This window comes from Pseudopipra pipra, chromosome 1 (genome assembly GCF_036250125.1).
Source record: "Pseudopipra pipra isolate bDixPip1 chromosome 1, bDixPip1.hap1, whole genome shotgun sequence".
NCBI lineage: Eukaryota > Metazoa > Chordata > Aves > Passeriformes > Pipridae > Pseudopipra > Pseudopipra pipra.
This window is the reverse complement of record NC_087549.1, coordinates 135021832-135035009: the sequence shown is the minus strand read 5'-3', so window position 1 is coordinate 135035009 and position 13178 is coordinate 135021832. Positions and strand designations below refer to the sequence as shown.

The 13178-nt window shown below is 38.8% G+C and overlaps 1 protein-coding gene across 4 annotated transcripts in view; it reads left to right on the top strand.

The window, feature by feature from the left end:
* ST8SIA6 (ST8 alpha-N-acetyl-neuraminide alpha-2,8-sialyltransferase 6) overlaps nucleotides 1-13178 on the top strand; it is a 45068-nt gene that overhangs the window by 17485 nt on the left and 14405 nt on the right. For all 4 annotated transcript variants that reach the window (XM_064634482.1, XM_064634504.1, XM_064634495.1 and 1 more), the window contains 3 exons: nucleotides 8578-8722; nucleotides 10882-10994; nucleotides 12132-12224. In XM_064634482.1, coding sequence (XP_064490552.1) covers nucleotides 8578-8722; nucleotides 10882-10994; nucleotides 12132-12224 — 351 coding nt within the window. The remainder of the gene's footprint in view (nucleotides 1-8577; nucleotides 8723-10881; nucleotides 10995-12131; nucleotides 12225-13178) is intronic.

Sequence of the window (13178 nt, the reverse complement as noted above, 5' to 3'; positions counted from 1 at the left end):
ATGCATATTTATAAGGGATTTAATGTCTTATGCTTCTGGGCATAAACTAACCTCTAATTAATAAGGTTCAAGAGCAGCTTCTCCTGGGGTAGCCAATTTTTCAGAGAAGCTTTCCTGTGTTTTCCTTTGCAGCTTTTGGCTGCCATCACACTGCTAGCGGAGTGAAGGAATATGTGATCTAAGCCAGTAACTCTTATGTTCCTAGAAGACAGCACGATGTGCCAATGAGTACACATCCATCCTTTCTGTAAGCTGCTCTCCCAGCAGATCCAGGCCAAATAAAAGAATATGTATTAGAAGTGCAGTGCAGGAAAGAAATACTTGTCTTTTAATTTGGCAAATGTGTTACAGCTGACAGGCATGCCTCGCACAAAGTACAGTGTTTTTGCCAACTCACTGTTGGAGAGAAGAGTGCTGGATCCTAGGTCGACCTCTACTACTTTTATCATGCAGCTATGCAGACTGTGTCCATTTTTTGTTAGAGAGCTGGCCTTTTCCAAATGGCTTCCTCCAAAGCTGCTCTGCTCTGCAGGTGGCTAGATTACTGTCTGGCAATGGTCAGTGGTTCTTGACAGCTACGTGATGTTTACACATGCATTTCTCAAAATCAAGAGGAACCAGGAGGCAAGTACAAGCCATGATGTTCTCTTTGATACCTCTCATATCCACGGGCACTCTTCTCTGGTTGATTTTTGTCCAGTCTCTGTCAGGAAACCAATACCCTGGCCCTTCAGTTTAGTGTCTGTAATAGTGACATCAGCATTGCCAGATTTAGGCTGCCCTCAGAGGAGCAAGTGCAAGCACTTGGTTCATTGCTCTTGAAATCTAGTTAAGATTTATTGTGCCCCACAGTAGCATCTGTTAGTCATTGCTAAAGAGGTTTTATCTAGCTTCACAATAGAAGCTAGTAAAGGTGATGTACCGGAAATGGTGTAAATAGAATCCAACTAACTGTGATTTAGGAAAAATCTTCTCCAACATTTACTGGTAGGGACATATAGAAAACTATTTTTTTATTCGGACTTTTTCTTTATGAAATTAATTTTATTTTGTTCTTTTTTTTAAATTTTTTTCTTTATGGCTCTACACATCTCCACATTATGCATTTGTTTCTAAGTCAACCTCAACCTCCGGTCTTCCTCCCTTTTCAATTTTACATCAACTCTAACTTGTATTAGACAGAGCAAGTCCTTGGATTTCTTGGTTCTAAGAGAGAAACTTGGTAGAAACTTGGAAAGGTAGGGGAAATAAGCTCACAGCTGCCTGGAAGTGTCATCCTTAAAACTCCAGGAAAAAAAGCCATGCTGCGTAGCTTCCTCTGCAAAGGTTCTTCTAGCCACACTCAGTAGAGTCTCAGGTTCCCTAGGTAACCTGAATATTAATTATTATATTAGTATTCTTCAAAGGTTTTCCACTTAAAAGAAATGTTTCATTAGGGTAACAAATTACAGAGCACAATTAGGTACAAGCTGTAATCGTCTTTTACACCTCACGTCTCTTTGCTTTACAAACTTTTAAGCTTGATTTATTCTCATTTGGGCTCTACACCCATGGTGCCAAATAATCTACAGGTTTTTAAAACAGTTGTGACTCTTGTTTTTGCAGAAAGCTACAAAGAGTTAAAACAGCCCTCAAAATGAGGGGAGGAAGGATATGGAGAAAGAAAGGCTGTGCAGATGCTGTGTTTCAGAGAAGCCTCTGGGCATTGTATTTCTCGGCTTTCTCCCTGAGCTTGAAGCTTGGCAAAGCAATGCAACAGTTCCTCAGGAGTGGTATCACACTGGAATAGCCTTGTGTGAACTATGGGTACTGGGCCCTCTCCCCGGGAAAGACCACTCCAGACAAATCTTATTTGCATCTGATAATGAAGGGAGAAGGAAATTCCTAGATGTAAAATACAGTTGTAAAATTCCTGATGTTACACTGCAGTTTAACTGGCACACTGCTTCCCTCTAGCCTCATGCAAATATTTTTTACTTTTTTAAAAAGAAAAAACATTACTACTTTCAAAAAAAGAACCCAGACTCTTAAAAACACTAGTTAAAAGATCAACTCATTTTCTTAGTCCTGTTATTTTTCCTCTTCCTTTTTGTTCCCCTTGACCTCTATTACCCTTTTCCCACTTCAATATCTCTTCTCAAAAGTGTGTGTTAAACATTCCTGCAGATTAAAAAAACCCCAATCCTTCTTGAAGAGATTAATTTGTCGCGAGCTATACTCTAACCTATATAACAGTATTGCTTATCACATCTGTGTACTGCCATGAACCCCAGTTGAAATACAAATAAAATACCCTGCAAGGTCAATTTATGCTTACATAAGCTCACACCACCACATAATCAATAGCTTTCCTAACACTAAACAGATCAATAATTCCACTGTAATCTCTGAAATCTTCCAGTATACAAGCATATACAGAACTCTGAGACTATAGTGTGGTTTAAAAGTACATTTGCTGCACAGGTTTAATAGATCATATAAAACAATGATTATATATTCAAAGACATATTTTATTTCAAAAGAGGAAAAGATAGAGAGATAGTAGTTTGTGACAGTTTGAAGAAATGGTTGAATCTTTTAATTGCTCTACAGACTTTTATATACTTTTCTAAAGGTTGGAGAATTCCTGTAAGCAGAACCTAATTTTGAATCAGTCTGAGTTAATTATGTCTTCATGGCAGACTCTTTAAATAGTCTTTGGTTTGAAAATTTTATTACGCTTTTTAAATATTCAGTCTTGATTTCATATTCAACCCTTTTGGCTTTCATTGTCTTAGACATTTATGATGTTACTTCATATACAGACAGTTCAAGGGCTGTCAGTGTAGTGTTCCTCTTCAACATATTCTGTTTCAGATATTAAATTTAAGCACTCTTTTCTAAAAGTTTGGAATAGGTCATAATATGCCTCGCTATACTTTGGGGCTATTGACTTGGATTGACAAGGGCCTGGAGAAACCTGTAACGTTGTTTAGAGCCCCCAGTGAAGTACAATAAATAATTGCTTGTTCATTGTAAAATATTACAGCAGTGGACATAGAAAAAAGGTAGTCTTGCTGTTTGTAGTTGTGCCCTTGAAATTTTGCTGTTATACAGTAGAATTTTTGTGAGTTCTTCTACTGTCATGATAGTCTCTTCAGTATGAAAACTCAAAATCTTTGATATCCTCACATGTACAGTATAACAGCTCACATGAACTAATGATTACAAACAGCCAAGCCAGGTGAACTGTTAAAACAAGCTGTTAGGCAAGCACGGGCTTTTTTTGCTTCTTAGTAATCCAAAGCCTTTTGTCACCTTAACACTTTGTCCTTTATTCAAATGACATTACAAACTGTGCTGTGAAATACTCTTTAGCATCAGGCTTACAGAAGTTACAGCTTTAAATATTTTCTGGTCTTGCTTTGTGTTTGGTTATCTCTTGTGTGATGGTTTTGTGTGTTGGGTAACTGAAAAAGCACAAGGAGATATGTCTGTATAAGCATTGCTGCTGTCAGTAATGTACAAGTGCTTTATAATAGGACTGACTGATATGGTAGTCTTTTGGCAAACAAACGTTCACTTCATAGATGTTTGTAAAAGGTGACTTAGAATCAAATGGACTTAGACCGTTACTCAAAAAGGTTTGTCCAGATATCTACTAAAATACTCCAGTTATTGAAACTTTGCACCTTGCCTAGGCAACCTGTTTCAGTGTGCTTCCTAATACTGAACTTAAGGGGGTTTTAGAGCAAATTAAAATTATTTTCCTTACCCTCCCCACCATGACTTTAGAGGACAGTTGATCTTCTACTATTCTGAACAATGTTTTAGATAATTTGATACTTCTGCAGTGTCCATCTCCATACATTTTCCCCTCCTCTCACCTCAGTTTAGTCCAATGTATAATGACAGTGAAATATTTCACGCTGTTCTCAGCAATGATGAATGCCCTCTGGCCCCAGATCCACAGGCACTGGTGTCACACTGAAGTGTAGTCTACACAAAAGAAATACTATTAAGTTCACCCAGTTTTGTCAGGCTCTGCAGGCTCACATCCAAGTGGGGGTACTACAATCCCCCGAGAATCACAGTTAATTGTGTTGGTCCAGTGGTCCAGCTGTAGGCTGGAGTACACTAGTTCCAGTGGTGTATTCTCTTTCCAATGTCCCAAAGTACAAAGCTGTGTAAAATTGGGTGTAAAAGCAAGTGCCTTTTCACACCACATATGTATCTAACTAAAATATTTAAAAAATATATAGAGAGAACAAAATTACTTTAGCTAAGCATTTCTAGTTAAAGAAGATGTTCTGAAAATCATCCCGCTTACTGCAGGAGGATGAATCAAATTCTCTTGGTACTTTTAGTACTAGTGTTGTGATTTAACTCCAGCCAGCAGCCAAGCCCCACACAGCCACTCTCTCACTCCGCCGCCAGTTCAGGGAGACAATCAGAAGGGTGAAAGCAAGAAAACTCATGGGTTGAGATAAACAAAGTTTAATAGAGAAAGCAAAAGTCACACACACAAGCAAAGCAAAACAAGGCATTAATTCGCTGCTTCCCATGGGCAGGCAGGTGTTCAGGCATCCCCAGGAGAGCAGGGCCCCACCACATGTAACGGTTACTTGGGAAGACAAATGTCGTTACTCCAAATGTCCCCCCTGCTTCCTCCTTCTTCGCCCAGCTTTGTATCCTGAGCATGATGTCATATGTATGGAATATCCCTTTGGTCATCTGTCCTGGCTGTATTTCTTCCCAACCTCCCATGCCCCCCCAGTTGCCTCACTAATGTGGCAGTATGAAAAGCAGAAAAGGCCTTGGCTCTGTGTAAGCCCTGCTCAGCAATAAGAAAGACATCTCTATACTGTTGTGTTCAGCACAAGTCCAAAACATAGCCCCATACTAGCCACTGTGAAGAAAGTTAACTCCTCTGGACTTCTGATGCTGTGACTAGATCATAAAAACACTTTGTTCAAGGGCAACCTCACAGTCTTTGTTAAAATCTGGAACTTAAACCTTCTTACTGTAAGCTACAAACCTGTTCTGACATGTATCTAAGTGGATGCTCAGCCTGTATAGCAACATCCCATCTTCCAAGAGCTGCTTCTCAGTGTTTTCTCCTTGTCAGAACAGACAACGTAGATCACTTTCTACTCTTAAAAAAAAAAAAAAAAGCAGAGTTTGACTTTAAGGTAGTACCATTTGATGCTGTTAAGATTCTGCCCCTTGTTTTTTATCCCACCATCTGTTTAGGAACTTCATTGTACAGTAGATTTTAACAGTTTCCCTCTCCCCAGGTGGCACGGTACACAAGTTAAAATGTTGTCTTGGCTTTGCAACACCTTGAATATAGCACTTATTAAAATAATTGGCTTGTATGATATATGTCTTAATCTTACGAAGTACATGCTTTTTAGGGGTGTCATCACCTGATGAGAGAGACCACGTATGACATTAATACCCTGATGATGATTGCAGTAATAAATTGTTTGAACTGCCCAGTCTCTACCCCTTCCTCATTATTTACTGTCAGTTTTAGATTACCACATGTAACAGCTTGTACAAAATCCTGTATGAACAGACTGCTGAATACATTGCCAGTGGGTATTGCTGTCTGCAAGCTACATGCATTCCCACTGGAGCTCTGTACAGGGATGCTTGGGCACAGTGGGATTCTGTTTCATGATTTGATCTAAATAAGGTTGCTATTGTTACCACCAAATTTTTACCACGTGTGCTCTCAAAATATATGTAATTAGTCAATATGTATTCTCTTGTTCTTACTGTGTTTTTGAACTAGCCTGGCTATGTTTTACTTCCTCAGTGGATCCATAATATTAATTTAAACAATTACTTTCATATTAATTCTGATATATGTTTTTCTTCCAGGCCGTTTCTGCTTTTATTGAAGCACTCGTTCTTGTGGAATGAGTAATAGAAAGCAAAAACTTGTCATCAGTATTAATGAATGGTATCTGTCATCAGTTTGCATTTTCAGGGTCTGGTAGCCATTGCACCAAAACAGCTGTTTTACTAAAGCTGTCAAGAATATTCTGGCATTATTCCTTCTCTTCTGCATGTCCCATGGTTCACACAGATAATATTTAGGCCTGCTCCATTTAGCTTTAAGAAAAAAAACAAAGCAAATAAAAATTATGGGTTATGTGATTCCTCATGTCCATGTGAGTGCCAGGGAACAGTAAGAGACGGCTTCTTCCTGAGGAACAGGGTGTGCGATTCCAACACAGTAAGCTGGCCAGCAGAGCAGGAACTGGCAGAAGGGCTCATCCTACCCCTGGCCAGGAGTGGGTCAGCCCTAGCCCTGGGCATGGGCACGTCCACATCCCTGGGGACAGGATGGATACAACTGGAGACTGGCCCTGCTGTGGTGTTGTTGGGGCAGGGACTGATGGTTCTGGAGGGTTGAAGTAGGGTCCTGAGCCATAGACAAGATGGGGCAGCCTCAGGATGCTGGAAAGGGGTAGTGAGGCTTGGTGGTGCCCTCAGGACTTGACAGTGATGTCTGAATCCTCTTATTACTACAGTACATATTAAGGTTAGAAAGAACTGGTTATAGAAAAAGGTGTACAAGAAAGAAAATGAAGTGGGCTCCAGTCAAGAGTGGTCCAATAACATCCAGTGTTCCCAGACTTCATCATTTGACTCTACTGCCTCATTGCTCCCTTTGTATTTTTCCATATGTTTAAAATAGGATACTATATATGCCCAGGCCAATTGTTTTCACCCTGTGGGCACCTCCTGACCTGCAGAACATAGTCTCATCCTCACCCTTGTACCTAGTGGTTTTAAGTGACCACTGACCTTCTCTATTCCTTAAGACTTTGAACAGGGTAATGGGTATCACTGAATTCAGGGGGTGGAGCAGAATGCAGTTTGTGGAAATCTGAACCCTACTCATTCCTCTCTCAGGATTAACATTTCCTAGTTACTCTCCTAGTATGGTTATTTCAGATCTGTGCCCTCCCAGCACTCAGTCATTCCCAGTTTTCCTCACATATCTGGGAACTTTGCCTTTAAGGAGTTTCAGAGCTCAGTATTCAAAATGGGTTTATATATACCAGTAAGTCATCTGACTATTGAAATGTTACTCTTTTCTTTCTTTCCTTTGGTATTTTATATATTAATCAAACCAACCTTCACAACCTTTTTTTTTACCCTTATTTTGACCATTTTTCCAAGAGAAGTGAGTCTGGGAGTATCCCAGACCTGTTCATTCTGTTCCCTGTCTTCCAGGAAACATAATGCTTGGGCTCTTCTTCTGCGCTTCATCTCCATCAGAAATAAAATTATATTAATATTATTAGAATATTTTCTTTGTCTACATTGTTGATAAAGTGAAATGAAGCAACTTCTCTTCCCTGTGTCTTACCCTATTAAAGCAAGCTTACCTAGGATTTGTCCTGTAATGTTTAACTAGTTCCAACAGTTTGTTTTACCTTAGTCACTGAAAAAGTATGAAATAAAACTTTTCTGTTCCTCAGACTCTAACTGATTTTTTCTTCCCAATTAACCTTCATTGTTAGGATAGGAATCACTATCTTTTCCCTGCTGTGGTATCTTCTTCAAAATTCCAAGCAATTCTGTTATAAATGTATATTCTTCTCTAAATTGTCAGTAGTTCTCTTAGTATCTCACCCAATGAGAAAGCTATATCTTAACAATTGATACATAATGTCTGGACATGAATATTTCAGCCTTACAGTCTGAAAATCAGATCCCATGGCAGCAGAGGAAATGTTGTTGCCTAAAGCAAAATGAATTTCAGTGTTTTAGGTCTGATTTCAAAGGTCTGATGGGGCTTTGCACTGCATTTCACTGTTAATAATGCAGGATATTTGCACACATAAAATTTTCATAAGTTTGGAGGTAACAGAAATTGTAAGATGAGTGATAGTCTTCACTCACACAACAAGTTTGAGTGAATCCCTTGCACTCTTACTTATTTAAGGACTTTTACTGGGTGTTTTGGGGAGCAGCTAGGCTGTCTATACTACAAAAGTATGTGTCTTCTTTATGTGGCAGTTGTGATCTAATTTATTTAACATCTCTGATAATGTGCACAGGAAAACTGTGCTGAACAGTTGCAGAAATTAATTATTAATTAATTGGCTTGCAACCATCTAGCTGTTCACCAAGTACTATCTCCAGTACCTTTCATCATCATTTCTTTCATCTCATTGTTTTTTTCTTTCTTCAGCCTTCTAGTTTCTTACAATCACTTGTTCTGTGTTGATTGAAATCACATTGTTAATTTTGGGAACTGAAGGTTCTCAGCGTTTCTATAATAATCTTAGCAATTAATAATATGGAGGAGATTGACTACAACTTTTTCTTGGTGGGAAAAGGAGACCAAGAAAGAAAAATAGTGTAAGTTCTTGATCTGATTGATTTCTGAACATTTGCTGTGAAAATGGACTTGCTCTGCAAAGCATGTCAAGGGAAATGACATTATAGAAGGTTCATATAGCCTTTTGTTGCTTAGTTAATTTGAACTGTTTTTCATTGATCTAGTTCTCCAGCACTGCTTTCCTACTTATTTGCCTGTCTTTGAGTAGGTTTTGTTTGGGTTTTTTACAGGTCAGAATTAGCTTCCTGCTGTGATGCAATTCACAATTTTATTGCTTCTCAAAACAACAGCCCACTGGGAAGTAACATGAGTTATGAAGTGGACAGTAAAAAGACCATCCTCATTACAGAGGACATTTTTAAGATGCTGCCTGTGGTAAGAACTGTATCTTTACCTGTTACTATAATTGCAGTATCATATTTATATATTGGGCTAGTAATAGAGCTGCTTTGATTCCTCTGGAAAAGGCCCATCAGACCCTGTATGCACTTTATTCACTTTGCAATATGGGATTTTTTTCAGCCGTCCTCTGCCGTGGTGGAGGCATGGACAGGGTATCATAGATCAGATTAAAGGCAGAGTTGCTGCAGAACACAAGCTATAGCCCAGCTTGGCAGCCAGCTGAATTCAGGAGTGAATATTCTGAAAATATTTGCCTTGCTTTTATCATTCCCATTTTTAAAGGCATTTCAGTCTGGAAGAACGTTTCATATTCTTCATATACCCATGCCATTTCTGGTGCCATCTTGGCATGTCATTTATGAAAGCTAAACACAATATACAATAGAATAAACACAATATGGAATAGAATAGAATAGAATAGAATAGAATAGAATAGAATAGAATAGAATAGAATAGAATAGAATAGAATAATTTCAATTAGAAGGGACCTGCAACAGTCATCTAGTCCAACTGTATGACCAATTCAGGGCTGACCAACTTAAAGCACTGAATAGCAGGGAGAAGAGATCAGCACCTTCCTCGACATTTCCCCTCCTCCCCTCCCCTCCTCCCTGCTCTCCTCTGTGGAGAGCAATGAGGCCCCTCAGCCTCCTTTTCTCCAAACTAGACAAGTCCAAAGTCCTCAGCTGCTCCTCATAGGAAATTTCTTCCAGCCCTTTTCACCAGCTTTGTTGGCCACTGGGGTGAGGCATTTGCAGCCAAAAACACAGGTTGAGAGAAGGCATCAGACTTTGTAGCTCAGAACTTACAAAGACATACAAGTTCTTGAGACTAGACAAAGAGGTTGTATTTGATTTCTCAAAACTAAGAGCACATGGGAGCCCTCTTACCCAGCTCTGGCATTCTTGGTTTGTGAGATCCCAGCTACCATGAGTGTAGTTCTTCCTAATGCTGCTGTGAATCATTAAGGACTTCATTGCAATATAGGTTACAGTGGTTCCAAATTTAAACTTAATGAAAGAGAACAGTAGTGTTTTATGTGCACATATATGTGCTAAGCTAGCCAGAGTTGTCTGGCCTTTGTGTTCTCCTACTGTCTTTTCAGAATTGAACAAAATATTTGGACATGTTGTTTTGTAATAAATTGCCAGGCAACATGATGTTTGCTGCTTTCCCCACACTTTTTGTCTTGTTTGTAACAATGTCCCATCCTTCTTCTCTTCAGGCAAACTGATGAGAGAAGGAGGAAGGTTAATGCTTTCCATAAGCAAGTCTTGACTCAATCTTACAACTAGCTTTAATTTCTGCAGTCAAAGTTACCCAACTGTTGGTGTCTCTGTTGAATGTCAGTGCTCCCACAACAGAAGGGGGGGAACAAGATGTACGAAAAGTTTCAGAGGCTGGGATAACAGCCAAGTATATCAATGTCAACTGAAATAGCCAACAATTTACATTCATTTGCTAGGTTGTCATTTGTGCTGGTTCTCAAGTGGATGCACTTAGCTACCTCTCAGCTTCCCCATGGCAAGACAGCAAGCTGTAACAAGAAGAGGAGCAGAGAGATGAACAGCCAGAAACAGTAACCTTATCAGTGAGGCCTCACATTCACCTTGACTTAAGCCAAGGCACATCATTATCCTTTTCAACATCTTCAGGTTCCCCTAATTTCATTTTTTTACTTCAAATGTAGTGTGTGATGACACAAGTGCTGAGCATTTACAAAGTTCCCTTCTATTAGCTGAGAAAGTCAATGATTATATGAAAGCCCGCAATCTGTTACAGTGCAAAGGAAAATGGGTAAAATTTAAGCTATCTTCAGTACAAGCTAGTTCCTTAGCTTCTCAAGGCTTCAATTCACCACTAGATAGTTTTTGTGTTAAGTGTATTTAAAAGATACCCAGTTTTAATAATCCAGTGTTATTCTCTCAAAGTTCTGATGACAGAAGTAGCAGTTCTCAGTCTGTTGGTGCCTGTTTTTCGCTCTTGGCTGTCAAGGTCTGCCAACCCTGTCTGCCTAAATGGTGAATGCTTTTACTGGGATTTACCAGATTAAACCTGCAGGAGCAAATTGACACAAAGAAACAATCAAAATATTTATAAGGCATTGTCTGTGTCTTTTTATTTGTTTGCAGTCCTCGCCTCTTTCAGTCTATCCCTTCAAGACCTGTGCTGTGGTTGGAAATGGAGGCATTCTGAAAAATTCCAGCTGTGGAGCTGAAATAGATAGTTCTGACTTTGTGTTCAGGTAAGAGCTGCTTCATCTTGCTGAAGTGTGTCGAGTGTTTCTAAAAACTTGGCAGGCTTGGAAGCCTACCAATGCCAGTTTGTAGCAATGAGGAAGGATCTTAACAATTCTTTCTTTCTGCCTCTCTAAGGATACTACTGCTTCATAGTTTTCAGAATGCTGCTTCTAATTAGAGAGAAGTCTATATGGATACATGTATGATCTATAATTGCAAAGACACTTTGCAGTGATGTGAAATCTGATCATCTGAGAACCTGAAATTTCTGGTCATTTAGGATCCCTTAGGAGACTGGTATTAAATGCCACATGTTTACCTCTTGCTTAACAAAGGATTTACTGAGCCTTAGTTTGTCTCATTCATGTAATCATTTAAGTGTCCTGATATTTGTCTCACCTTCTGTTAGTCATCTAAAAAATTATTCATCTAAGTAGGTTTTTTTATCTTGCTGTATAGATGGGGAGAAAATCAGGTGTACTCAGAGCATTATTTGGCCCACACTATCAGTAGGAGTCACATTGTGTAGTTCCTACAAGGGAACAGAGTAACAGAAGGAAGGTTCCAGTCTGCTGGATTTTGTTTCCTTTTCTTACTTTTGGCTACTATTTGAGCTTTTGAAAACTTTTTTTAAAAAAAAAGGTCTTTCCAGTTAGATAACTGTCCTAATAAAAGTGGGAAATCTGCATAATAAAATACTAAACTTACTAAGTGACCAACTTTAAAAAAATGCTGGTTTTGCATTTTACAGAAATCACTGTTTCTGCAATAAGGCAAGTTACACTGTTGTTAGAAGACGCAGTAGAAGACTTTCAGTAGAAATGCATTGTTTAGACAAGAGGTATTTCCTAGCAGCTAGTGTAGAGTGTTCATAGACTGGATTCTTCTGAAATTTTAACTGTGCTCCTGGTTTGTGGTACGATTTATAAAAACCAGCTCTCTGTGCCCTATTTTAACCATCTGTACAGTAGATTAAATATTTCTACTAGGAGTGCTGTAAGCCTTATTTAATATTTGTAAAGTGCTTAGACATCCCTGGGAGCTGATGTGAAAGTGTCATTGCACAAGAGAGGAATTCACAAATAATAACTGTAAAACATTTCTGGTGCACATCTGTTTAAGCAAATGTTTCTCAATTCCAGGTGTAACCTTCCTCCAACCACGGGAAGCATTAGCAAAGATGTTGGCAATAAAACAAACCTCGTGACTGTTAATCCAAGTATCATAGCTCAGAAGTGAGTACCACTGCAAACCTGTTTCTATGCAATGGTGTATAATTGTTTGACATGATTTAAATTTTGTCGGAAATTCACTGGGATACCATCATAAGAGCAGTGCATGCAGATTACCTCATTAAGCCTTAGTTCCTGTGTAAAATATGTACTAGTCTAAATGGAAATCTGTTAAACCTGGCCTTATTTGTAGCAGAAAGGAGTCAGCAATACCCGGATTAGCAAGAGTCAACAATTTATGGCAGAGTAAAATTGATGATTGTAAGCCCAAACCTCTTCTTTTCCCCCCCATGACCCTCATGACCCCAAGCATTTAGAAAGGAATTGTAATCATAAATATGTAAAGCCTGGAAATGTATGTCTGATTCTATCGGTAGGACTGTAAGCACATGTTCTTAGGTAAAGTGTTTAGAGGCTGTTTTGGTGAAGGCTGTTTTGGTGAAGGCTGTTTCCTGAATGGAGGCCCAGTTTCTGTAATCCATTTTCTCAATCCATATGAAAGATGGTCTTTTTTCTCAGCAGAGGTTTTGGTGGTTTTTTTTCACCTTCTTGATGAAAAGAAAATCTAATAAGGCCAGGCTGACTAATCTGACATCCTCAGCAGGCTGGAACTGCAGCTTATCTATGAAAAGGACTGCTGTGGCATGTTATTTACTGCTTACTAATCTTACTGTGTCTTATTGTATCTTATTGTCTGTCATAACTGTATTGTCAAAAAGACAACATCAGGCAAAGCTTTTTTTTTTTCACCTTGAAAGAAAGAAGAAAAAAGTACAGTGAGTAGATAAAAATGACTAACAGGCATTTTTCATTGATTCAGGGATAGAATTTCATTTTTTGGAATGAGCACTAACTACATTAATGCTTACCTGGACCTTTTTGATTTAAATGAAGATGAATTATTACTTTCCCAAAAATAGATTTAGCTCATTGATGTTAGCAGGGCTGCACAAGAAC